Source organism: Vombatus ursinus, unplaced genomic scaffold (genome assembly GCF_900497805.2).
Source record: "Vombatus ursinus unplaced genomic scaffold, bare-nosed wombat genome assembly UNPS02014781.1, whole genome shotgun sequence".
Taxonomy (NCBI): Eukaryota; Metazoa; Chordata; class Mammalia; order Diprotodontia; family Vombatidae; genus Vombatus; species Vombatus ursinus.
The window spans coordinates 34,285,784-34,313,741 of record NW_020954559.1 but is presented as its reverse complement, the minus strand read 5'-3'; the positions used below and the strand labels follow the sequence as shown (position 1 = coordinate 34,313,741).

Here is a 27,958-nt window from a genome sequence, read left to right as displayed (position 1 = left end):
AAGAAAACCCCAAAATGGGGTTATGAAGAGTTTGAAGCAATTGAATAACAACACATTTAGGTATATTCCCTCTCTTACTATGCCCCCCCCCATATGAGAGAGAAGCTTGATATACATTAAGAGAATGAACTAAATGCATTGCCTATCCTGGGAGATAGGAGATTAAGCAGGAAGGATGTGGGCCAGATCCTGGATAGGAATGAGGTTGTGGGATGAGAGTGAGGGTGCAGTACATGTCTCCTGGCTTTTTTATAGGGAAGAAAATGGACTAGCTTAAGTTTTATGTAGTATAAACTATTTGAACCCAGCAGTTCAAAGGTGAATGTGTTAATAATCTGTAAGAGCAGAGCACAGAAGTACAAAGTATTTTCCACAGTAAAAAAGCAAAGCTAAGCTATTTAGTTGGAGATTGATACTAAAACAAAAATAAACTATAGATTAAAGATTAACAGCCCATGCAATACTTATACACAGGCCTCCGTAAAGAAATTCATGCTCGTCTAAAAAGTATCATCATAATATATTCCGTGTTATTTAGCTGGGGGAGTGGGGTGTGTGGAGAGGGAGCAGCTGAGTACTTCAGGGGATGAATTCTAAATATTTATCCACCAAAATCTTTGAAGCAGATTTTGCTGCTTGATAAAATTTGAATCGATGAAAAATTATTGTAGGCTAGAGTTGGCCTCCTTTAAAAGAAAATAGAAAGAAAAACAGAATAAAATCTTTCTATCTAAAAGCTGTTTATTACCTTATTATGTGTTTTCAGTTCACAAGCTCACTAACAACACTAGGTTCTGATTAGGGAAATCCAGACCTTTGATAGAAGGCAAAGACCCTCGGAATACTGAAGGCTATTTTTTTGCTGCCAACCATTTGTTAGCATTAACGTTTATCATTTATAGAAAGTGTTTACTGAATTGGTAGAGTTTGATACTTTGTTTGCTTTTAGACCATTTGGTGGGGAACAGCATTTGCAGATTGTTTATATTAAAGCAGAATATAATGTTCCTTTTAATTATCCTTGTGTTGAAGAGACCAGTCCATGCTTTCTTTGCTTGGGAAAATACTTTGAAGAAATCTCTTTCTATTAATTTCTCCCTAATCAGCACAAAGTTAAGTTGACTTCTATGAGGTTAGAAGACACTTACGTGCTTTTTTTCCCTCAAAGATATGAATCTATCAACAAAGTATTTTATTTTTCCCCTGAGTACCTAATATATATCTATCTCTGTAATAGATGCTAATCTAGTTATAATATCCACTTTTAGTAGCAGTTATCATTTCTATATCGTATCATTTGAATCAGCTTGTATCGTTTAGTAGACAGAGGGCTGGCTTTGGAGACAGAAAGGCCTGGGTTCAAGTCTTGCTTCTGACATACTGGCCTGCCGAGCCTTAATTTCTCAGTACATTTGGCAGATCTCTAAAAGTCTGAGTTACAGATAAGTTATCTATTTGTGTCAGATGAGGGAGTTTCTATACTGAAGTTTCTCCACACTAATGAAATAATAGGTTTGGATTAAATAAAAAAAACAAAACTCCAAGCCCCCTAAACTAAACATTTGAGTCTAGAAATGTGCCTAGATTCATTTTGGCCTAATATAGTATGATGTTTGAAGCCTTGACATGTGTAGAAACTTTTGTGCTCTCAGGATACTCTTCCTACAAAGATTTCAAGGCTGGGGACACATCATTGTGGGGTAAAGAGTGGCCAGTCAGTGGGAATGACTCAAGGTCTCTTCAATGATCTGGGGATCAGTTGTAGGCACTTTCACAAATCCTGAAGCAGAAAGGCTCTTATCAAAAGATTAGATTAGATCAGTCCAGGCTTTGCCAGAGATGGGCCTTTATTTTCTACATCCTGGTCCTGTTTGTGAATCTATGAGAATTTTACACAAGGGGATTCTGGACCTAAAGAATGCTGGGTTACTTAACCCCTCTAGATCTCAGGTTTATCAGCTATAAAATTACGGGATTGGACTCAAAAAGTCTATTATTTCTAGAATTCTATAATTTGAGACAGTCAGCACTATTCCTGTCCCATAAATCCAGAGCTTTCTTCTTTGAATAACAGAGGACACAGGAAGAGATCAGAATGAGGGTGAAGAAAATGAAAAAGGGTGCCACTAGTGTCTATTTAAGTGAATTCTAGTGTCCTGTTTCTGGGAATGAACAGTCTTGAGTTCAGTAGCCATCCACTGACTATGACAGAAAAATGTTTAATCTTCTCAGCCTTTGAATTTATAAGAATTCTGAAGCTTCTCAATATCAGGCAATGTTTCTTTAATTAAACTCTTTTCAGGTTTTGTTGTGAGGCAGATTTCCTAGACATCATAGCTTGGCCATACTTGGATTTTCGTGTCAGTGAGAAAGTTAAGACCTCCCCATATTTGTCTCCTTGGTTAAATATTAGTTACCAGAGAAATTAAAAAAGACACTGAGTGAATGAGGTTCTGTAACAGTGCTTTCTGAGTTTATATTCTTTTTCTATTTTCTTCTTTACCTTAAAATTATGAATACTAGGGAAAATGACAATAATGATATTGTACAGCACATATCTGATAAAGGAAAACCATTGCTTGCCATTAAACTTAATTTACAAAATATGTGCCACAAGAATTCATTTAGTTGTCTACGTTCTCTGGGTGAGAATACAAATTCAATTGTTTAAAAAGGAGAAGGGGGAAAAAAAAGTTAGTATTTATGTCCTTAAAAAAAGATAGGAAAAATTGGAATGTTCTATCACATTCCATAAGAATGCTTAGTTATATTTCTACTTTCCTCTTGGGTAATACCATTATTCCTGTTATAATGTCAAACAAAATGGCATGAAGACAACTCCCAGTAAGTCCCAGTCACAAAACTTTTCCATGAACTTGTGACATTAATCAGAGTCTTCCTACAGTTTTCCCAGCAACATCAGCAGTCAGGAAATGGCCTTGCAGATGGCTGGCCGTCATCGGACTCACGGAATTAGACTTGTGAAATTTTTGGCTGAGTGTTTCAGTCACCCCATTGACTATGTCTCTTCATTTTAACTACTTCCCTCATGGCTGGTTAACTCTTCTGCTCTGGTTCCAAATCTTAGTACTGCTAATCCTGAAATTATTTGGGACCTTACTTCTTAGCTATTTTTTTCTTAAACCTCAGAAGATTTTAAAAAGTAATAATTTAGACCTCCTGTTCTCTTTTATAAAAGTAGCCCTAACCATATATAGAAAACAGTTCTTGGAATCCACAGGTAATGAGAATTACAGAATTTAATAATCATGGAGGTGCAAGGGACATCAGAGGTCATTTATATAGTATAAACCCCTTAATTTACTATGTATGAAGTAGGATATATATGACCATATTTCTGTGTGTGGCTTTAGTGACTAAGATTTTTACTCATGGTATCATCTGGAAAGAATTATTAAGGATTTTATCAAAGTTTGAAAAAAATTGGATCACATTATAGACATCAATTTGTAGTATCGAATACTGAAAAATCAATCAGATGCATTTGCCTTGGCTTCCCCTGGCCTAAATACAATGCCATGCAAATGACTTAAATTTAAATTAAATGATTTAAACATTCATAAAATGACCAAATACTTTTTACATGTGTTTAAGACCAAACTTTAAATACAATATTATCTCCAAGATCCAAGATGATTTTCAGTGTTGTTTAAGGTGAACAGAGATGTTTTCACCTATAAATATTACTTATAGAAACAAATAAAAAAAATTAAACTGGAGTCAGTATGGTATATTGGCAAGAACTCTGGTTTTAAATTCAGAGGATTTTGGTTAGGATACTAGATCTCTTTACCAATTGAGTGATGGTGGGCAAGCCACTTAACCTGCAAAAGTCTTAGTTCTTCTTATTTGTGAAATGAGGATTGCTTAATGGATTGGTGTGAGTAAGGTGCTTTATACAAATTAGAGATATTATTTTTATATTGTGGAGGGGAGGGGTAATAAGAGGAGATCCCAACAGAATCTAGCACCACACTGTCTGCATTGTGGTTTTCGTTGAAGATCTATAATCATTTTCCCTACAGAAGAAAATAATGCTGTTTTAAAAAATAATTCATGATCACCTGACCTTAGATGCAATGATAAGTTGTCTGGACTAACATTACATTTTCAATGATTTTTTTCCTTCTGAACATATTTTGTATGATTGTTAGGGTATTTTAGAAACAGGGGGAAGAGGGGCAGCTAGGTGGTGCAGTGGATAGAGCACAGGCCCTGACGTCAGGAGCGCCTGAGTTCAAATCTGGCCTCAGACCAAACACTTGACACTTATTAGCTGTGTGACCCTGGGCAAGTCGCTTAACCCCAATTGACTTAAAAAACAAAACAAAACAGGGGGAAGGGAGTTACGATATTAGCCAGGCCATTAGAAGATGCTTTAAATTAATTCTGTTCATGCCACTAAAGGGACTTTATTTCATTCTGAATCAATGACTTAGAGAAGAAAGGCTCAATATTTTCTTACTGATCTCTTGGCTCATGAAGTTACTTACTTCTCATGTACCTGATTTCTCCACCATCTCCTTAATATTTGCCTTGTTTCCTAGACAAGATTCCATGTCAGAGGCCTTAGTCTTTTCTACCCTAAAAACTCCTATCTTGGAGTTTTCCTATCCATTGATGCTTCAGGTACCTACTAATCTAAGCTTGGCCCTAGACATGCTTCACTTTATTCCTTGGACATCTTTCTGCCAGTTACCATGCTGCTGAACTCATACCCTTTCTACCTTCTCCAAAACCCTTTCCACTTCTAGAGTCATAATCAGATGAACTCTTTTCATTGCTCCAAGAAAGGGTATGTCAAGCTACTTCCTGTGATTCCTTCCACTGTTCCTGTAACTTTCCAAAAGAAAATGCCCCTACCTCGACGTCATACCTTTCTAGATATTGGCTCCTCTAATTGAATGTAATCTCCGTGACAGCTGGAACTGTCTTCGCTTTATATTTGTATCCTAAGGTTTAGCTCAGTTTAATTGCTATATAGTAAGTGCTTAGTAAATTTGTTTTCATTCATTCATTCAAAGGGAAAGAAAAAGAAATGTACTTTTTTTTAGATTGCACTTTCCCCTTCACCTGAATTTACGTTTGGAGATATATTCTTGCTTCTGGCTACATATTGAGCAAAACTTTGCAGTCATCCCAAGCATGAAACTCTATTTCATGCCTAATTTAGAAAAGCTAGTTTCAGTGCTGAGGTCATTCTCTGTGGCCTCATTCTTTAATGTTTCCCCTATAGATGATAGATTTTTATTCCCTCCCTAATCCTACTCCTCAACCCACATTCTGAATTTCTTCATGTGAGATATTGCCAAGTAACTTCTGTTCTAAAGACGCATAAACTTCCCATTTGGAATATTAGACACCTGGCAATGCATTGCACAAAATGTTCTGAGCATTCTGTGTAACATTTGAAAAGTTCTTTTTTCCCCCTTTTCCACTTTTCATCATTGAAAATCAATGTTCAGAGTTTACATTTGCATCACACATGAAGTACGTGGTCAACATGTTCTTTTGGGGCCTACTTTCTGTTTTAAAGATGCTGAAAGGAATCTTTATCCCATTGATGTTAAATTATGGACAGTTGGAGCTGAAATGTAACAGAAGCTAATTCATTTATTTGATTCTTGTCTTACAGCTGTACATTGTGGACTTGCAGTCACTCCCATGTACATAAGCTTTTCACAATATGTTCAGTCCTTTGTTCTTTGTACATCATCACTTGAGACTTAGAAAACTTTTAGGAGGAAATAATAGGGACAGTGTAATTACATACAGTGTTTGCCAGTTTATTGTATATTTGTGTGAATGGTTATCCTGTCTTTACTCCTAGCTTTGGTTCCCATGATAAATTTGGACAGGGAACTAGATATTAGATTATTCATGTGGGCTTTTGTCTGAACAAACAACTTGGGAAATAAGGGAAAAAATATGTAGGGAGGGGTAGAAAGTTATGCAGTCTGAGTAGTCACTTCCTTTTAGCTACTTAATTTCAAAACTCTTGGGACATAAAATTTCTTAAGTTTTCTAATGACATTTGGGAAAGAATGTGTTCTTGTGGTTAATTGGTGGACTGGGAATTCAGATTCCTAGACCCAATTCCCAAGAATACCTCTAGGTCAAAAAAGGATATGTGGCAGGTCACTGTAACTTCTGAGTCTTAATTTCCATGTCTGTAAAATGGACATAAAAGGGATGCTACCTCAGGCTAGTTTGATATTGGTATGATGTTTAATCTTCCCTTGGGAACTGGTGTGGTTTAGTGACCTAGAAAAAACACTGACTAGGGCATGATAAGACTTTTTTTTTTTTTTAATTCTTGGCATCAGTGCTGACTCAGTGAGAAACTTTTGCAAGTCACTGAATTTTGTTCATTGCTTCAGACATTCCTTATGTTTAAATGAGAATGATAAGATTTGTTCTGAATCCATGTCATAAGGCTATTTTTTGGTATCAAGTGCCAAGTATTTCCTCCAACATATAACATAACTTTGCCTTAATGTGACATCTTTTATATAATAATTACAACTATCATATTTAAAAGAATTATGGCAGCTGAAAGTGCTTCATCCCTTCATTCCTTCATTCCTTCACTCCTTCACTTGGTTAATACTTGATAAGTCCTCATTCATTGTGTGAACATTTCTTTCGGTTACATCTGGGTTGACTTTTCCAATGCTTGAACAATTGATTTCTATTTATTGTAAATGGCAGTTATTATTTCAATTTTAAATCTTGGTCTCTTCAGTTTTCTCCTATTTTGATTCATGGGGAGGAAGGCGTGAGAAGTGATCAATAGAAGAATGGGTGTGAAAACCATACATTCAAATATCCATTTCTGTTCTTAATTAAGTGCTAGTTTATGAATGGTTTTTTTCCTTATATATCACAAGGTCATAAAGATGTGGATCTAACATTTAATGGAAAATCCTGTTCTGAGGGTGGTAGCATCTGTTCCTACTTGTAGAAGCCCTTGATGCTGCTGTTGCAAAAGTCAGGCCAAAGTGTGAGATTTAGTATTCTTTAATCCATTTGCCATTGAGTTGTATCCTCTGGAGTTTAAGGTAATTTCTTCCTCATTCATTCAAATGCTTTCCAAAATTCTAATTCAACCTTCCAAACAAATGAAGAGAACAATCTATAGTGCTATCATGTTATAGAAGCAGTTTAGACCCACAGAGTCATTCAGCAAAGATGTTTAGGTTTTTACCAGTTGGTTCATTATCAAGGTTGCTAAAGTGTTTCAGAAATGGGGCTAACGTTTTCAGTGCTTGCTTTTTTATTATTATTTGAATTCACATAATATGAATTAAAAAAAACTTCCAAGTGACTCTAGGTAGTGTTTTGTCTTGAAACAAATTCTACTCTGATACATATATCTATCTATCTATCTATCTATCTATATATATATATACAGATATATAGATATAGATATAGATACATAGAGATACGTATTTTGACAAGGCAATGGGATGAAGTGATTTGTCTGGGGTCATACTGCTAGTAAGTGTCAAGTATCTGAGGCCAGATTTGAACTCAAGTCTTCCTGAATTCAGGACAGGTGCTCTGTACCATCTAGCTGCCCCCTCTGAGATATATATATATATGTAAAATATGTATATATATGTATATATAATATGTATATATAATATATTATATATGTATATATAATATATGTTATATATTATATATGAAATCTTTTTTTTCTCAACTGGTAATTAATTAATAGAAGCTTGGGAAAAAATAATATTCAATCCTTCCTCTCACTTAGTGAGTCTTAGAACATCATAGATTTAAATCATAGATAGTAGGTTGAGAGATGGAAGAGACTTTTTGAGTCATCTAGTCCATTGAGGAAGCAGAGTCCTAGAGAAACAAAGAGAATTGCCCAAAGTATTAAGTACTAGTATTTGGACCCAGGTCTCTGACTCCAATCCAGCATTCTTTCCCATGTACTACATTGCTTAGTTGTTGTTGTTCAGTGATTTTCAGTCATGTCCAACTCTTTGTGACCCCATCTGGAGTTTTCTTGACAAAGATACTGGACTGCTTTGGCATTCCTTCTCCAGTTCATTTTGCAATTGAGGAAACTGAGGCAATCAGAATTAAGTGACTTGCCCAGGATAACACAACTAGTAAAAGTCTCAGGTCAGATTTGAACTCGGGAAGATGGGTCTTCCTGAGTCCAGGCCCAGCGCTTCATCCACCAAGTCACCTAGTCACCCCATGCTGCCTAGAAGGGATTTCAAAAATCATCAACAAATCAGCAAATGTTTATTAAATCCCTTTTGTGATGTTGGAGATACAAACAACAAATGAATGGAAAAAAACTTAAATAATTCCATTCTCAAGGAGTTTACTTATATTCAATCTAGGTCCACCCCCTTCACTTTACAGATGAGTAAAATAAACCCCATAGAAGTTAGGTGATTTGCCTAAGGTTCTATAGGTAATGAATAGCAGAGCCAGGATATTAAACCAGGTCTTCTGCTTCAACTTTTTAATATAATTTTAATACTGATGGTTTATTTGACAAATTTGCATTATAATACCATCTTAGCAACCATGCCCATTTTGGGAACTTCTAGGTATGAGATCATAGATTTGAAAGAGGCCTGAGATACCAACTTGTCCAACCTCTTCCTTTTATAACTGAGGAAACTGAGACTCTGAGAGGCTGAGGGACTTGCTTGGATACATAGTGAATACACTCAGGTCTTGAACCAGTGTTTTCTACCTCCAAATCCAGACTTTTTTTTTCTACATCATGCTTCCTTTCTCCTGACCACCTAAAATGTGGTAGTCTTCCTAAAGCAACAGTTCACCTGTTCCATTACCTTCAGTGGTATAGACTCCTTAATACTCCTTAATCTTACTTTTTCAGCCTTATCTCTCATTACTTTCCAACATGATACTCTTCACTTCATTTAGGTTGGTCTTCTGTCTACAGTGTCCTTCATGCTTGTTCTAACCTCTACCTTTTTGTTTATGCCGTGTCCCTTGTCTGGAAGAATGCCCTTCTTCCTCCTTCCCACACATACATGTCTTAACCATTTTAAGGCCTAGTTTCAAGTCCTAAGCTGTTCACTGAGTGAGTCTGCTTTGAACTCTATCCCTTCCAGTATATAGTGTTTATTGTCTCCACCTCTCATTCAGATACTTAACCATACAATGTCATGTGTCATTTAAATATTTTGTGTGTACTTCATTTCCTGAGCCATATTGTGTAAACTTCTTAGGGCAGGACCATGTCTTACATACCTTTTATAACCCACATTTTCTAGCATACTGTAATACAATGGTAAGCACCATTAAGAGGATCTATTGTGCACAATTACTATTTTAGTAATGACAACAAAAAAAATCCAAATTCCTAATCATACTGTTGATTGAATACTAACGTCCTATAGGTTCTGTGCTTATCCACTTTACCAAATGATAACTAGAAGCAAAGAAGAGCACAGAAGAGCCTTCACACAAAATCTTAGAACTAAATGATGGCAAAGGTTTACTCTATCAGATCAGTCACATTATTAGTCAATTTAGGGGAGAAAACAGCCACCAAAACAGTTGACTAACTAAATTATCTTACAATTTAGGAAATATAGATAATATATATTGCATACATAATACTAGATTTGTACTATATAATACATATTCATTCATTCATTTGTTCAGCAAAGATTTATTAAATATCAACTATATACATTGAACTACATTAGATGATGTGGAACACACAATCCCTGCTCCATAAGAACTTATGGTATAGTAAATTGTTGTTTGTCCTTCATTCTCAAAGAGAATTGATGATATCAAGAGGGTGATGCCTTGACTCACAAATGAATTGGATTTGGTATAGTAAATAAAAACAACCTCAAAAAAGGAATTCTACCTCAACTTTTTGTACTTTGAAGGATATTGGGTAAACAAGAAAAAAATTTTGAGGAAAAGATTATTCCAATCAGGATTCTGCTTAAGACTGACTTGCATTTTTAAAAATTTTTTTCAGGGTGAACGAGGTCTTCCAGGATTACAAGGTGTTATTGGGTTTCCTGGAATGCAAGGGCCTGAAGGTCCACATGGACCTCCGGGTAATAAGGTAAGATAAATTGAATGACTATTAGATTCTGAGATATTCACAATTCTTGCCATTGTGAACATTGATAATGCAATTTTACTTTCCTACAGGGGGATGCTGGAGAGCCAGGATTACCAGGAACAAAAGGAACAAGAGTGAGTATAATAGTCACTTAAGTTTTGTTAGTTACTATTTATTGAGTTTGTTAAGGGCAGAGCTTTAAGTAGGGTAGAGGAATGCATTATTTCAAGTTATTTTTTTCTTTGGTCATTTTGTTTTTTAAATTCTTTAACTACACTGCACTTCCTCTAATCTCTGAGTGAACACTCAGGAAAATGTCTTCTTTAATTTCTTCCTATTTTCTGCTGTTTCTTCTTTTTTTCTCCTTTCCCCACAAATATTCAAATATTCAAAAGATTTGAGGAGTAGTTATTAATGCAATTGTTGGGATAGTTAAAGTTTGTGGTAGGGAGGCTTTCTAATTCCTCCCCCAATTCCATGATGAAGAGTACTTCGAAATTCCTTATTGCTAGTTCAGTAATGTAGTACATTCATTTATCTTCATTTTTCTCCCATTTTCTCTTTCTCAAATATTGAGAAATATGAACAAATCTTGATTTTGACTTTGGAAGATGATATCATTAAATTAAAAGTTTTTCATTTATTGTGCAGTGAGAGTATATATTGTTAAAATTGAGTATCATTTTCAAAGATAAAGTAGCTACCACTTTGAAATGTTTTGCTAATATCTGAACCCTGTAAAAAAATACCAAAATTTTTAGAAATTTTTTAAAATAGTGAAGCATTTGAGATAAATGACTATAGGTCTCAACTTTGTAGTTTATATATATATATATAATATATATACATAATATGTATATATATGTCAAAAAAAGACAATTAAAACAACATAGGCTTATATAAGATGCTAACTACTTATAAATTTTTAGGATAACATTCACTTTATATTAAAACTAATACAGATAGTAGGTATTTGGGGCAAGATCTCTTGAAGTATTTAGAGCTAATTCCCTGTAAGGTACTAAAATCAGTACTATATTCTAAATAAAATTGTTCTATTTTGCTTCTAAAAGGGAGCTCTTCAACTATTGGATAAATGTTTCATTGATATCATTGCCGTATTTATAGATTTTAGTGTGAATACCTGCATTTTTGACTAGAAATTGCAAAAGAGTAAAAGTCCAAAGTTCTACATGCATGCATGAAAATCAGTAATGATCAATCTAATTTATGTTTTTGGCAAAAACAGATGATCTATCTAAATGAACTGGGGAATGCCCCTGCACCTGAAAACAGAGTTTCATTCTGCCCAGGTGGATGATGGGGAATATGGGTAATCTGTATTTAAAACATCAGGAGGACTTTATTGTAGGACATTTTGAATAAAGTGTAGTAGAGATATTGTTGCTGTAAGCTATTTTAAATCTATTCTCTTTTTTGCACTTATAGGGACCACCAGGCTCATCTGGTTATCCTGGAAACCCTGGGCTTCCTGTATGTATATGAGCTAAACATTTAATTATTTTTTAAAAAACTGTGTTGTACAATGCAATTATAAGATGATTGCTGCATTGGTTATTTCTTTATTTTGTTAACTACAGGGTATACCAGGCCAAGATGGTCCACCTGGTCCTCCTGGCATACCAGGATGTAATGGTACAAAGGTAAGTTTGGAGTTGGAGCCAAAGTTTATCTCTTTTGTGAAATTTTAAGTAATAACAACAACAACAGAGAGACAGACAGACAGACAGAGACAGATAGAGAAAAAGAGAGACAGAGTCACAGAGACACAGAGAGAGACAGAGGGAGAGACAGAGAGAGCAATAGTCTTGAAGTCAGGGACTCATGTTCAAATACAACCTCTGACACATTAGGTATGTATGAGTGCCCCAGACAATTCTCTTAAGCATCGGTAAAGAGATTTTCTTCATTGATTGTGTCTTATACTAGTAAAATCTGGACAAAAAACAATAGAGTCAGAATTTTTTTCTATGTTCTCAAAAGTAAAAGCTAACTGTTAATAAATCAAGTTGAGGTGTGTTAATAGAAATTTTATTTGTCAGAGGGGGATTCAACTCATTGAATCTTAGAATTGCAGTACTGGAATAGTAGATCTGCCATAGGAATGATCTGTTCTAACATCCTAATTTCACAGATAAGGAAAATGAACTATGGAGAAGTAAAGTTGTTTCTTCAAGGTTATCCAGCAAGTTACTGACAGAGCTGAGAATAGAACCTAGATCAGATGAACTGTCCAATGCTACTTGCTATCCCAAATTGCCTTTCTCTAGATGTTTTATTGGTTGAAGAACTCCAGTTTCTTCTAGTTAGATTCTAGGAAATGTTCAATCATTCTATACAATTTCACCTTAAAGTATCTTTTTAAGCACCAGCTTCCCTACCCGAATCAGTCATTAAATTCTACAAGATAGCTTGCTATGTATCCCCTGTCTTGGTGTTGATAACACTATCACTCATATATTTTATCTCATGAGGTACCCTCTTACCAACTTAACAAGCACAAGACTATCAAATAGCACTCTATCTTTAGAAAATGATTAAAACCAAGTGATGATATATTTTAAGCACGAGTAGAGTTTTCCTAAGCGACTATAACTTCTAGGTATGAATCTAGTATGCTTTTATATTGCCATTCCCTTCATCAGGAAATGATGAGGCATACATACTCAGAGTTAAGAACATGTCTCTTTTCTTTTTAGGGTGATAGAGGTCCAGTGGGTCCTCCTGGTTTGCCTGGATTTTCTGGGATAGCAGTAAGTATAACAGTATTTTTTAAATGAAATATTATTTCTTTGATCTTATTTAATCTCTTGGCATTTCTATTTCTCTCTTTGTCCCTTCTCCTTATCTCTGCCCCATTAGTCTGCATAGTCTTATGATTATGGTTTTTGTTTAAAAAAACACTAATATAAGACATTTCTTTTATAGGGGCCCCCCGGATTGCCAGGAATGAAGGTATACATCAGTTAATGAATTAATTAATTTTAGGTGGTCTGATTAAAACATTTTATTTAATGATATTTAATTTTAAACAGTTCTAACTAGGCCAATCTATGTTCAATATAAGTTTTTATAAAGTAAAGGATGTTAATAATAATTAACAAATATTTTGTTGTATTTTGGAAAGTATCAAGATACCTTATTAGGAATTAATTAGAATCTTTTAAGTGATAAATATTAAAAGCATTGGAGATTTATCATTTTTCTATATGATCTCATTGTGTTGTTTTTTTCAAAGCCATCTGTTCATAAAAAGGACTAGAATTATCTTATTTGTTAGCTAAATATTCCTTAGTAGACTCATTTAAATACCATGTGCTTCCCATTCCTCATTCAAACTATGAATTAGTTCTACCATGAATTTAATAATTACTCAGGGACCAAACCTAATTACATTTGTATTTGATAATTGATATCATAGTACTTTTTATTCAGGGATCTAAATCATCTTGTTTTCAATAATAGTCTAGTATCAGTTATTGAATTGTATTAGAATATCTATGATCTCATCAATCAATCAATCAGTTGACAAGCATTTATTAAGCAACTACCCTAGCCAAACACTGCATACCAATAATACAAATCACAGTGCATCTACACATTCTCATTCTGTGTGATTTTTTTTGCCCAGGTCCTTCCCATAAATCCTCCAAAGGGGGATCTGTACTGGAGATCCTTCTTCCAGGTCTTTTTACATTTCATTACCAGTGTAGCATCATCCAGACTGACAATCCTTTTGCTAAGTGACATGACCATCTAGTATCAGTCATTCTATTTCATATTCCCCTTCATATCCAAGAGGACATTACCCATTGCAGCATGAAAGAGTAGAATAATTCCCATTGTTTCCTCTAACCTTTTGCGCTTAGCTGCACCAGATAATGATTTCACAACCATCAGCAGTTCCCTCAAAGTATATTTTACTCTTAAAATGTTTGCATTATGACTTAGCAAATTTCCAAAAATGTTATAGCAAATGGGAAGCAAAAGCAAATTCTGCAGTGTTTGGATTAAAGAGGAACATAATTTGTCTAAATTTATAATTAGAAGTGGCAACTTATTTTACGGGAAAGAAATGTCTATAACAGGAAGAGGAAAAAAGTTAACTAAGGAGAAAACTTTGTAACCCATGAAAATGAAAAGGGATAAAATGCAAGCATTTTCCCCTAATCTCAGCAATTTCATAAAGATACATTATAAATATTTGTTATTGCTGTTTAGGCTTCACATAGCACTCTGTTTACATTATGCTTTGTGAATCTTATCCTCACGAGTGCCTTGGCAAATGGATCAATACCCCTTGACCCATTTTTTAAACCTCATTTATTTTTGACTCTTCGTTTTCTTTCACCCCACATATCAAATCAGTTGCCAAATTTTGCTCTGTGTGTGTGTTTTAAGTTCCGAAACATCTCTTGGATCTGACCCTTTCTACTCATGCAGCCACCGATTTCATTTAAGCCCCTCATCACCTATCACTCTGAATATGACAATTTTCTATTTAGTCTCTCTGACTCAAGTCTCTCCCCACTCAAATCTATCCTCTTTGTACAGCTGCCAAAGGAATTTTTGCTAAGTGTAGCTTTTACCATGTCACTCCCCTACTCAATCAACTCTAGTGGCTGTAGGCTCCAGTATAAAATAAGAACTCTTCTGTTTGGTTGTTAATGGCCTTTACAGTCTGATCCTAACCTATATTCCAGCCACATTACACATTGCTCTCCTTCCCACACCCTACATTCTAGACAAATTGACCTTTTCATTGATTCTCACACATGACATCCCATCTCCCATCTCCATGTTTTTGTACTGGCCATCCCCTGTGCCTAGTATGCACTGTCTCATTATACCTATCTTATAGAAACCCTATCTTCCTTCAAGTTGTAGTTTAAGTACCATACTCTATATGAAGGTTTTCCTGTTCCCCCAACTACTGTGTCCTCCTTTCCTTCTCTCCTCTGACACTGGCACCACTCTAGTAAAGAACCTCATGATTTCATGCTTTGGTTATTGAAATAACCTATTTCGGGGACTACCTGCCTCAAGTCTCTTCCCATTCCAACCCATCCTTTATTCAGCCACGAAAGTGATTTTTCTAAAGCACAAGTCTAATTATGTCACCCCTACTTAGTAAACTCCAGTGGCTCCAATTTGCCTTCAAGATTGCCTTTCACAACCAAACCTTCCTACTTTTCCAGCCTTCTTAATATTTTACTTCCTAACATGTACTCTTTGAGCCAGTGACACTAACCTTCTGGCTGTTGCACAAACAAGACATGCCTTCTCTCCACTCTGTGCATTTTGTCATTGTCTCCCATGCCTGGAATGATCTCCCTTTTCTGTTATGACTGTTGACCTCCTTGGTTTCCTTTAAGTCCCAACTAAAATCTCACCTTCTACAGGAAGTCTTCCTCAGCCCTCTTATTCCAATGCCTTCTGTCTGTTAATTACCTCCTATTTATCCTGTATACAGTTTGCTTTGTGAATATTTGTTTTCATGTTGTGCCCCCCCTCCCAATTAAATTGTAAACTCCTTGAAGAGAGAAACTATCTTTTGCCTCTTTTTATATCCCCAGCGCTTAGCACACACAATATCTGACACATCGTAGGCACTTAATAAATGTCTATTGATTGATTGATTCCTAATTGCCTTATATTTATTTTATATTTATTACATATATATTTGTGTATGTATGTATACATGTGCATATATGTATGTGTGTGTATATATACATACATATAATCTCTCTTGATAGAGTCTCAGCTGCTTGAGAATAGGAATTATTATTATTATTATTATTATTATTATTATTATTATTATTATTATTAGATAACTTTATCCCCAGTGCCTGGTATGGTATGAGGTACATATTAGGCACCAATACATGTTTGTTAACTGATGAATTGTTCTTATGGAAGGGCAGGCAATTTTGTTTCTTAAAAATTAAGTCAGCTGAATAGGGTCATGGCATCCTCCAACCAAGGCCTGTTACTTCAGCCTTTTGGATCAGCCCTCTTGACTTTTGTCTTGCCCCTGGAATTCAATGATTTTAGATAGAGAGCAAGGCTGACAACTTTATGCAACTTTATGCAACTCTGTCTCACTTAAATCCAACTCATGTGAAATTCAAGGCTTTACCTGGTGATGTCATTGGTCCTCTTTAAAAATGAAAGACAAACAACAATAGTATCTAAATGTAGCAGTAAATAGTGGCACAGATCCATTCATTTCAGTAGCCTTCACCTGCGTGGCAAATCTCATCGATCATTAAGATCATTAAGACATAATGAATGAAACAACTAAGCCATAGCCTATTTCATGTGCATAGCTTTTAGCTAGCCATCCATAAGAAAACTTCCTTACTTGATGAATTCTAAGTTTTTGCTTATTCTAGTTGACTATCTCTGTAAGTGCATTATAATAAAAAATGTGTTATTGTTTTTTTATAGGGAGACCCAGGTGAAATCCTTAGTCTAATCCCAGGCATGCCATTGAAAGGTGAAAGGGGATTTCCTGGACCCCCTGGACCAATGGTAGGTATTAGCTAAATAAATATAGCATGTGTTAGCTAAAATGGTAGGTATTAGCTAAATAAATATAGCATGTATTTGCATTAATTTATTGAGTTTATGTTTATAATTTTTAACATTTATTTTTCTTTAAAAAATTTTAATATCTTTTTTTATATCACCAACATTTCTAACTATAGTCATCTCTCCTCCTTTACCTGAGAGTTCTTTATAAAAATGAGTAGAAAAGAAAGATTTATAAAAGACAATTTAGAAAAACAAAACCATTAACTAAATATAATATTGTAGCTATCCACACTCATAGTACTCTCCCTTGTCCAAGGAAGATAGAGAATATATTTTCATATCTATTTTTCAGGGCTAAGCTTAATTATTATAATTAAATTGTGTTCAGTTTTTAAAAATATTTTCACTTACATTGTTTTAATGATTGCATATATTGTTTTTCTTGTTCTCTTTGTTTCACCCCCTATCAGTTTACAAATAACCCCCATACATCTCTAAGTTTTTCATATTCATGGAGGTTTTTTTTAAGTAATCTATTTTATTAATGTGCTATGATTTGTTCAGCCATTCCACAATTAATAGATATCTACATTGTGTATACTTCTTTGCTACCACAAAAAAGTATTTCTATGACTATTTTAATTTGTCTAAGATTTTTCTTTCTGTCTGTAACTTTCCTTGAGTTATATGCCTAGTGCAGTGTTCTCTAGGTACTCTAGGTCAAAGGGTATAGACATCTTTCATTTTTTTTTAGCATCATTCCAAATTGCATTCCAGAATGATTTGACTTTTTCATAACTCCACTGACAAATGTATTAGAGTGCCTGTCTTTCCATCACCCCTCCAACCTGACTATTTCAGTCCTTTGTCATCTTTATCAATTTCTTGAATGTGAAGTGAAACCTAAGTTATTTTGATTTGCATTTGTGTTGGAGGTTTAGATGGTTATTACTGGTTTATAATTCTTTTGAGAGCTGTTTTTATACCTGGACCATTTATCCATTTAGGAAGGGCTGTTATTCTTACTATTCCTTATTACTCAATTCCTTAAATGTCTTCAATGAGATCTTTATCAGAAATCTTTGATGCAAATTTCCTCACCAATGGATTCCCTTCTTATCCTAATTGCATTGACTTTGCTTATTCAAAACCTTTTTCTTTTAATTTCATGCAGTCATAATTGTCTATTTTGTCTTTTATAAGTACTCATATACCTTGTTTCTCAAAAAATCTCCCTCTTACCTACAGGTAAGATGAAAAAAAAAACCCTATCTCCTGATTTCTGTGGCTCTTTTCTTCTTTCTAATAAACAGGGGCCAAGAGGAAATCCAGGATTACCAGGCATGGATGGTCCACCAGGATATTCAGGACCACCTGTAAGTTACTACTTCCGCTATGTTTGAGTAAAATCTCTTTGGGAAAAGCGTGGAGAGAAGAGAAACCTTTGCATAAATGAAGCCTTATTAAAGTATCATTAAACAATTCATATCAAGGGATTTAGATCAATATAACATTGTCTATTAATTTTGGTTAAGTAGACACTAGGAAATAGTTTGCTTGAAGTATTTTATTTTTGTCATTCAAATATTCATGATTTAATTGCTTTTGCTCTGAATTTTCTCCTACCAGTGCGTAAAATTCCTAGAGCTGTAGGAGAGAGAATTCAAAGTGATATTGCTTATGAAGAAAAGGGGATAGGGAATGGAACTTTCATTTCACTGGTACAGGGTGCTCTCTGGTGCGCAAACTCCTTCTATCAACATGGGTCAGCCCCTTTTCTACAGTTTATAGTCTTGAGCATTGAACAGAGCACTTAAAGGGTAAATGACTTGGGGCAGCTAGGTAACATAGTGGATAGAACACTGGCTCTGGAGTCAGGGGGACCTGAGTTCAAATGTGGCCTGAGACACTTGACACTTAATAGGTTTGTGAGTCTGGGCAAGTCACTTATCTCTGATTGTCTCTCAAAAAAAAAAAAGTGACTTGACCATAGTCAGACAGCCAGTGAGGATCAGAGGTGTCACTTGACCCCAGGTCTTCCTGACTGATGTCAGCTTTCAGTCTTCTACACCATACTATATGCATATTTTTATAAATGATATATTCATTAATTACATAGTATTTTCTAGGTAATAAACAACATCTAATGGCCATCAAGACTTTATGCTCTAAATAGGTATAAAATTAAAAGAAATGTTAATCCTATAATGCTGCCTACTTAATGATAATAGACAGTATATAGAAACACAAACATAAAATGTTAAAAGATTAATATTAAAAAGAATTAGTGCCAAAATTCTTTATTTAACATTGTAATTTTAATTTTATCTCTACCCGTATATAAAAGGCTGTTATCAAATTGAAGTGATATCTTGGATGAGGATAAGTGGTTACTGGGAGGAATAGTCACTGAACTAGAGAAGTCACCTAAAACCCACCAGAATTGAGAACTATCAATAATATGTTTTTAAAAGATCTACATAATTAAAATGTCTTCTTTCATAGGGTCCACCAGGTCCTCCAGGACTTCCAGGTGAAAAGGTAAAGATTTTGTAACTTTTTTTACCTTTTAAATAATTTGAATAAAGTAATTATGAAATTTCTCATAGTTCAAAAATGTACTTTTTTTTGCCTGTTTCTTTAAGAAACTTTATAAACATGTAATGTATTCTTCATAGATTGTAAATTCCTTGAGTGCTGGGGTCTCTTTTTGCCTTTTCACTTAGCACAGTGCCTGGAATATTGTAGGCATTTAAATATTGTTAACTCGACTTATGTCCAGTATAGAGAGTTATGGCACTCAAAGATCTTTTCAATTTATTTTTAATTCTCTGTTAATGACCTTAAAAAATAATGTTTTCATAGAGATTGAATATATTATAGTTATGACATCTGTGAAAATTTTGAGGCAACCAAAATACCAATTGCAGATTCAATTAATTTAATGTTATTTATGCCTATTTATTTTATTTTTTGTGTTTAATTTCAAAAGACAGAAACTCCTATAATAATATAGCTTTAATTTTTAACCAACAGGGTCAAATGGGTTTGAGTTTTCAAGGACCCAAAGGTGACAAGGTAAGTTACATTTGATTACAGAGTGTTTCCATTTCAAAATTTTTCAAAGTAGTAGAGTATTTCCACTTTTCTCCCTAGTTTTTATACTCAACGGGAGAGAGCACAGCAGATGATAAGAAAATGTAGTTGTCAAAGTTTAGTTGGTGGTGTTATATTCATACTTTGCTGTATATTTTTTCATCTTCTGCATACCTTTTGATCTCTTTGCAATGAAAGCACCCAAAGATACATTTATATGAGAGTGGGATAAAAACTAATTTCTTACAGTGTTAGAGACAGCACATTTTCATTAGCTGTTTTCTCCTCACTACAACTCCCTTGGTTTAGGGTCATAACATATTTGTTTCTTTGTGAAGTGTATTTCTCTTCTCAAAGACACATGAAATCTAGTCTGTACTGTGTCAAATCTATTTATCTCAGTACTTTTCACAAGCAAATATCTACTTTTACATTCCACTGGCTTTCTTTGATTTAACCAAGCCCCTTGTGACTAGTCCACATAAAACCATTCAGCTTGACACAACATAAGAAATTGCATCATCTTAAAAAAATGAAAATGTAAAAAAAAAATAAACACTTGTTTTAAAAGCTGATGATCTTCATTTTATTCAAGTATTTTAAGGTGATAAAATTTAGAAGGAGCTCACTTTCCATGATATCAAGTACAGGACAGATTGAAAGAGAATCAACTCTTTTAAAAGAGTTAAGGTGTAATAAAATTATGTAATACAGAAACTTATAGGATATTGCTCTGCTATTAAGTGGATAGTTAAAACAGGTCACATATACAATTATGTAATTAAGCCATGTAAGGCAATATAATCCATATAAATGATGGGGGAAACACAAAAAAAAGTGAGAAATTGTCCCATTCCTTAAGTAGTTTACTATCATTTTAAAGAGTTAAGCTATGAAAAATTATACAACAGTAAAGGATTCAAGCAATAGATCAAGACATTTATAAAAGAAATGTTATTGATTCACAGAGTCTTAGAAAGCCAAGCAACCTTAGAAACATGTATACCAAACTCCCACTGCACTTTCATTCCTACTAATGAATTTAGCAAATATACACACACACACGTCATTTGTTATTTAATGATTTAAAAGGCAAAATGAGGACCAGATTTCTTCAGCTGAAGAATGTATTGAATTGCCTCATTTTCCTTCTTAGTATAATTATTTCTGTACCTCTCCACTTTTTTTTTTAAATCAATAGGGTGAGCAAGGTGTTAGTGGACCTCCAGGTGAACCAGGACAAGCTCAAATAGGAAAAAAGGGAGATTTTGCTACTCAAGGACCAAAAGTAAGTATGTTAAATTTAATGAACATTGATTATGTAATTTTTAATCACATCCAAAAAAAACCATAGTGAACGTGGGTCAAAATCCATTTTTTTCAGAAACTATCTTCCATTTTTCTAACCTTGTGTGCCCCCAAGAGTCCAAATCCTGAGTTGAATGAAGAATTTCTGTGAGCCTCACATTGATTTGCTAGAATCTGAGGAAATGACTTAAATTCTAGAATGACAACAAAATGTTAATATGGGAGCTTCCCTCTCCCTTTCCAATTCATTTCTAGTAACCCTTTTCCCATATATCCTGAAGAGTCCTCTTCTTTTTGTATTCCCCCCCCCCCCGCCTCTCCAGCTACTTCAAGATTTACTTGTGTGGAATTGCTGGTGTTATAAAAATTGTACCTGGGGATTGGTGTGGAAGTATAGAGGGCAGACTCTTGGCATACTGAAGTAGGAGCTACAGTTATGTTACAGAAGTCGATGATGGACTAACTCTTTACTACATCCATGTCTACAATCCTCTTCTGCTCTCTGCCCCCCACCATGGAAACCATAGCACAATTACTAATTAATCAAGTTTAAACTTCATGTTTTTTTTTTAGAATATCAGAAAAGACTTGTTGATCTTATTCTCTTTTACCAGCCATTAGTACTAAAGCCTAAACATTTGATACAATTATATGGAAATAATCTTATGGATTTTTGTGTGTTTTTAATTCATTAGGGTGAAAAAGGAGAACGTGGAGCTCCTGTAAGTATTAGATCTTAAAACATGTCTGCATATAAGGAATCAAGTTTTATTGATTACAAGAAAAATTAATAGATTTATTATAGGCATATTTTCATTTTAAGTAAAATGTTGTCTATGTCAAAAATCATCTGAATAAGATAATGTATCTAATTCTTCTCCCCTTCCTTTTTTTTTAAGGGATTCCCGGGTGAAAGACAGAAAGGCGAACCTGGTAAACTAGGGCCCCGAGTAAGTGTCTTTTATTAGACTATCCCATGAATCTCATTATTACTTATGATCAAACACTTCTTCATTAAACATGGAATCATACAGTCCTAGAAACATGAAACTAGAAAGGGGTCTGTAGGATCATCTAGGAAGGCTTTTCTAAATGCCGTACAGAAAGGTAGTGATCGCTTTCTTGAAGGCCTCTAGAAAAAGGCTACCTTTAAGATTTAAGTGATCTCAAAGAAGAGGCAGTGATATTCTTCAGTATTTCTGCTAAGGGTACCATTTTCCTAGTCAGCTAATCTTAACACTTGAATTGTATGTTTCCAAATTCTATCAATTCTTTTTCATCAATACTTTTCTCACCTGTCCTTTCTATTTCCTTGGCTACTACCCTAGTTTAGACCTTCATTAACTTCTTAAAAATAGATTTTATTGATATCATTTGTCTTCACATTGCCTAGATTTTCTTCTGTATCCTTCCCTCGTTATTTTATAGCTGGACTATTTGAATGTTCTCCTATTCTCTCTTATTCCAATGTCATTCCCTTCTAATGTACCCTACATAGCAATCCCAAATAAAACCCAAACTCTTTAGACTGGCATTTAAGGTTCTTTGAATCTGACTCCAACCTATATTTTGTGCCTTATTCTCCATCGCTCTCCCCACATACTTCATAACTAGATTTGACTGTTTCCTGGACTCTTCCTACTCTGACCAGTATCCATCCATTTGGTCACATCTTTCTGTATTTTTAGAATGTACACTTCCCCCTTATTTTGCTTTCATCAAGGCTGACCTCCAGTCTGGTCTCATCTGCTGATTACTCTCCCTTCCCTTCCCAAGCTAGAATTAATCTCTCCTTTCTCAGATATTATAGCGTGTCACACTTCTCCTTTGTATTTAGATAAGTGGCTAGTCTCTCTTTGTTGAGTGTTGTATATGTATTCTTGTTAAGGTGAAAAGACTGTTGGACTTGGAGTAAAGAGATCTAGGTTTAAGATTCAACTTTTGACCCTGTATTTGATACTTAGTCAGTTTCTCTGTGTTTAACCTATCTTACAATGTTGCTGTAAAGAAAACACTTTATAAATCTAAAAGTGTCATGTAAAGGCGGGCTGGTATTACTACATTATAAACTCCTTCAGGGCAAGAAAAAGGGTCATTCATCTTTGTATCCTCAGGGATTTGGCACAAGACTTTGCATATATAGTATGTGCTTAATAAAAGTGCAATCGAATTGAGTGACTGAATATTTTCTTTTCATCTTTGCATCATGATTTTACTGTCATGTCATCATTTTATACTTTGCTAATGGTTCATTCTCTGCTGCCTAGGGGAAACCTGGAAAAGATGGTGAAAAAGGAGAAAAGGGGAATCGAGTAAGTATTTTCACAAAGTTCTTTTATCTTAGTATGTGTGCATATACTCACCTTTACAACATATCAATGCAATTGTTTTATCTATCTATTTTTAGGGTATTACAGGTGATCGAGGATTCCCGGGAATACAAGGCAGAGAGGGTGCTAAGGTGAGAATGAAATTGTATTTGGATTTTAAAAGTTACTTCCATTGTATAAGCTACTTTACAACTGCGCGTTTAAAAAAAAATAGAGGGGCTCTTCATTTTTTTTAAGCAGAAGAGCCAATGAGCTACTAAAGAAAAAAACATCCAATCAAGAAACATAAGTAAAAGACATTTTACTTTTCTTTTACGTGTGCATAGTTTTTTGTTTCTATGCAACACGTTAAATATTTTACTCTATTATTAGAATTTAGAACAGGGAACAGAAGAAACATAGACAAAAGACAATACCTTATATTAGTATCGTGATTTACAGTTACAAGAAACATTTATCTACATTAAGTTGTGATCCTCACTTTGTGAAGTAAGAAAGGTATGATTATTATCCCATTTTTAAAAATGCAGCAACAGACTTGGATGAGTTAAGTGACATTTATTCTCCAAAGTAAGTGAGAGGGTTTTCTTATTATTTCAGTTCCCACCATACTTCTTCACCTTGCTCATTATAAAAGATATTTATCAGGTCTTTAAGGGAAAGCTTTGGGTAGTAGAAGAATAACTGGCCTCTGGCTCAAGGTCCCCTGTGTTCAGTTCCATTCTCTGACATGTAATGACCATCTGATTTGGCACAAATAACAGTCACTTTCCCAGTGACCCAAGTGAATTTCATAGAGACCATAAACTGCACAGCACTTGTCAATCTGTTTTGTAGAGCAAATTTCCTCACTAGCGAATTCGTGGCACCCATAAAGTCACAAGTCAGAACAAAAAAAAATCATTTCTTTATCATGGTCATTGAAGAGTGAATTAATGAGGAGAAACAGATAGGAGAAGAGAGATACAATTTCAATGTTTGTTGAAGTCACCAATGAAGAAAGATCTAACCCATCTGTTAATGCCATCCTCTTTTGAAACTTTGCAGGGCAGGTAGGTAGCTCAGTGAATAGAATGCCTGGCTTGAAGTCATTTTCCTGAGTTCAAATCTAGCCTCAAATATGCACTAGTTGTGTGATCCTGAGCAAGTCACTTAAATCTGTTTGCCTCAATTTCCAAATCTTAAAATGAGCTAGTGATGGAAATGGCAATCGGTCATCAAATATAATTTGTATTCCTGAAGGGGCTTACTAATCAAAGAACAGTAATGAGAAACATTTTTTGAAGTGAATAGCCTACCTTCTAATTTCAAGATTTAAGGATTTTCATATATTGAGTTTGCTTTAATGAATCAGTTAAGTACCTACTATGTGCCAGGCATTGTGCATTGTGCTAGGAATACAAAGGTGGCACAGTGGATAATGTACTGGACAAAGTAAGATGCCAGTTCAAATCCTTCCTCAGATACTTGCTAACAGTGTGACCTTGGGCAAATCACTTTTTAACCTCTGTTTGCCTCAGTTTTATTATCTGTAAAAGGCTGCCTTGCTGGGTAGTCATGTGGATAAAATGAGATAATATTTGTAAAGTCCTTTGCAAACCTTAAAGCACTATATAAATGCTAGTCATTAGTAATTATTAGAGACAGAAATGAGACAGTTCTTGCCATCAAGGAACTTGCATTCTATCAGGGCAGGCAACATGTACATATATGAATATATGCATTTATACATAAAATTCAGACAAGTTTATTTGAGTGAGGGAGAGAGGGATTAGTAGCTAGAGAGAAATCAGGGAAATCTCATGTAAGGAAGTGGCATGAGCTTTGATAAAAACTAGGAATTCTAACAGCTGGAGGTAAGCAGGAGGTAGGCTGTGGGTATGGGTGGGAGGACAGTCTATGTAAAGATACAAAGATAGAAGACACACTGTCCTGAGTGAGAAATACCAAGAAGACCAGTTTGACTGGACTATGGAGTGTGTGAAGGAGTGCAGTGTGTAATAAGGCTGGAAGTACACAAATGTAACAAGGTTGTAAGGGTCTTGAAATGTCAAGCAGAGGGATTTCTTTCTTATTCTAGTGGTAACAGGGAATCAGAGGACTTTGTTGAGCAGGAAAGTAACATGTCCAGATCTGTTCTTTAAGAAACTCACTTTGACACCTGTGTAGAAGATGAATCTGAAGGGGAAGAGAATCGAGGTAGGGAGACTAACTAGGAAGTTATTCCAATAGTCCAGGAGAAAGGTGTCTGAGATAGAGTGGTGGTCACGTGAGTGAATAAAAGGGCATGGAAGCCAGAGATGTTATGGAGGTAGAATCTGTATGGTTTGGCAACTGATTAGGTATATGGGGTGAAAGTAGAATGGGGAGACATTACTCTGAGATTACAAACCTCAATGACTAGAAGTATAATGAAGCCTTGAAAAAAAACAGGGAAAGAAAGTGGGTTTTGGGGAAACATGATGAATTGTGCCTTAGATTCTGCCTTCAGATGTTGAATTGGAGATGTCTAGGAGGTATTCAGATTGAAATGTTCAATAGACAGTTGGTGATATTGGAAGGCATCTCAAAAAAATTACTGGGTATGGATATATAAATCTGAGAGTCATCTGAGTAGAGATATTAATTGAACTCAGAGGAACTAATGAAGTCACTAAATGAAAGTGTAGAGAAAGGAAAAAAAAAGCATTTGTTAAAGGCCTACTTTGTGCCAGGCACTGTGCTAAGCAATTTGAAAATATTATCTCATTTGATCTTTATAACAACCTTGGGAGGTATGTTCTATTATTATTCTCATTTTGCAGTTGTAGAAACTGAGGCAGAAATTTGTTAAGTGATTTGCCTAGTCACTAAGTTAGTAAGTATCTGAGGTCAGATTTGATTACATCTGAGTCTTCCTGACACCAGGTCTAGTGCTCTATCTATTGTACCACCTAACTGCTTAGAAAGAGTATGGAACCTTGGGGTATATCCACTCTGGGGGTTTGTGATTTAAGCTGATGATGAAACTAAGGAGAGGAAGAAGAATGGCTACATAAGCAGAAGAGAAACAGGAGAGATCATTTTCATGAAAATCCAGAGAGGAAAGAATATCAGTATAGGGTGGTCAACTTTTTCAAACATGGCAGAAAGGTTAAGAAGGGTGAGGATTGAGAAAAAGACCATCCAATTTGACATCTAAGAAAACATAATAACATTGGAAAAATCATTTTCAGTAGATGAGTGATCTAAAGTCAAGCTTCAAGGGATTGAGAAGTGAGTGTGGAGTAAGAAAGTGGAAAAAAGTTAATAGAGCTTTTTCTAGGAGTTTGGCCCAGGATAATAAGTTGAGGAAATGGCAGGAACAAATAAGGATTTCTCCCCAAGAATGAATGAGACATAGGGCATAGTTGTAGACAGTAAAAAATGAAGCAGAACATAGGAAGAAATTGGAGTTCAAAAAAGAGGCTGGTTTTGAGGGGTAATCTGCCAGAGGAGACAGGATGGGATACAAGGATACAAGCCTGGAGGCTGACCTTCCTAAGAAGGGATTTCTCTTTATCTGAGCTAGAGTAAAGAAGGAAGAAATAGGGCATGTTATCAAACGATTCCAAGGGATAGTATAGGAAAGAAGAGGAAGTTCAAGGTTAATGTATCTGAATTCATGTATACATTAGTTGATACCACTGTCTGCCAAGTACTTTATGTCTAACAATTTATGGTTGCTATTATTAACATTAATAAGTTTCCTCAACTGCAAAATGGGGGAAATAATAGAACCTAACTCCCGGGGTTGTCCCAAGAATCAAATGAGATAATATTATGAATAATCATAATAATGGCTAACATTTACATAGTGCTTATGGTGAACCAAGTGCTATGCTAAATGCTTTACAAATATTATCTCATTTGATATTATGAAACTAAAAAGAATTTGAGGGCATAATACACCAATTCTATTTTGCAGAAATAAGAATCATCACCCATTATACCCAGTGTAATTTTTGTAATAATAAAATAAATATGGAATTCATTTATTTTGTAGGGAGACAAAGGAGAAACCGGCCCTCCAGGCTTACCAGGCCCTGTAAGTAAAATAAATGTTACATGTGTATTTCTATATTTAAGTTCATTGATTTCTTCATTGTGGAGTCTTCCCTCATTGATGTAGATCATAACTGCCAACATCCCCTGAGTAAATGGTCCTTGTGACTAAAAAAAATCATCCTTCTGCAATCATTTTGGTATTGAACCTTTTCCCCCTTGGCCAAACTGCTACTCAGCTGACAGACAAGCAATCTGTGAGCTCAGTGAAGGTTATATTTAAGGCCTTTCTGGCTTGATACGCTTCTGTGCAAATTTGCATGCAGCATGGTTGAAGAACCCAGGCTTACTTCCATAGCCTTTTGAGAGATTGGAGTAAGGCCTTTGTTAGGGTGGATGTCTATAAAATTGTTAAGCTAAAGTGCAAGAAGGATAGGGCTCTGTTGTTATACAGGAATCTTTCCAGGACTATATTCCCCATCATCTTGGTTCTCTTCTATTTCATGTGTTGCCATGGTGGTTTATA

At 34.9% G+C, this 27,958-nt stretch overlaps 1 protein-coding gene across 1 annotated transcript in view; it reads left to right on the top strand.

The window, feature by feature from the left end:
• The window catches only part of LOC114046113 (collagen alpha-1(IV) chain-like), a 204,058-nt gene that overhangs the window by 101,538 nt on the left and 74,562 nt on the right, over positions 1–27,958 (top strand). Inside the window, exons 3-18 of the mRNA XM_027866369.1 lie at positions 10,028–10,117; positions 10,207–10,251; positions 11,567–11,611; positions 11,719–11,781; positions 12,838–12,891; positions 13,067–13,093; positions 16,589–16,672; positions 17,989–18,051; positions 19,181–19,216; positions 19,712–19,753; positions 20,973–21,059; positions 21,775–21,801; positions 21,979–22,029; positions 23,347–23,391; positions 23,487–23,540; positions 27,434–27,475. Of these exons, the coding sequence (XP_027722170.1) occupies positions 10,028–10,117; positions 10,207–10,251; positions 11,567–11,611; positions 11,719–11,781; positions 12,838–12,891; positions 13,067–13,093; positions 16,589–16,672; positions 17,989–18,051; positions 19,181–19,216; positions 19,712–19,753; positions 20,973–21,059; positions 21,775–21,801; positions 21,979–22,029; positions 23,347–23,391; positions 23,487–23,540; positions 27,434–27,475 (855 nt within the window). The remainder of the gene's footprint in view (positions 1–10,027; positions 10,118–10,206; positions 10,252–11,566; positions 11,612–11,718; positions 11,782–12,837; positions 12,892–13,066; positions 13,094–16,588; positions 16,673–17,988; positions 18,052–19,180; positions 19,217–19,711; positions 19,754–20,972; positions 21,060–21,774; positions 21,802–21,978; positions 22,030–23,346; positions 23,392–23,486; positions 23,541–27,433; positions 27,476–27,958) is intronic.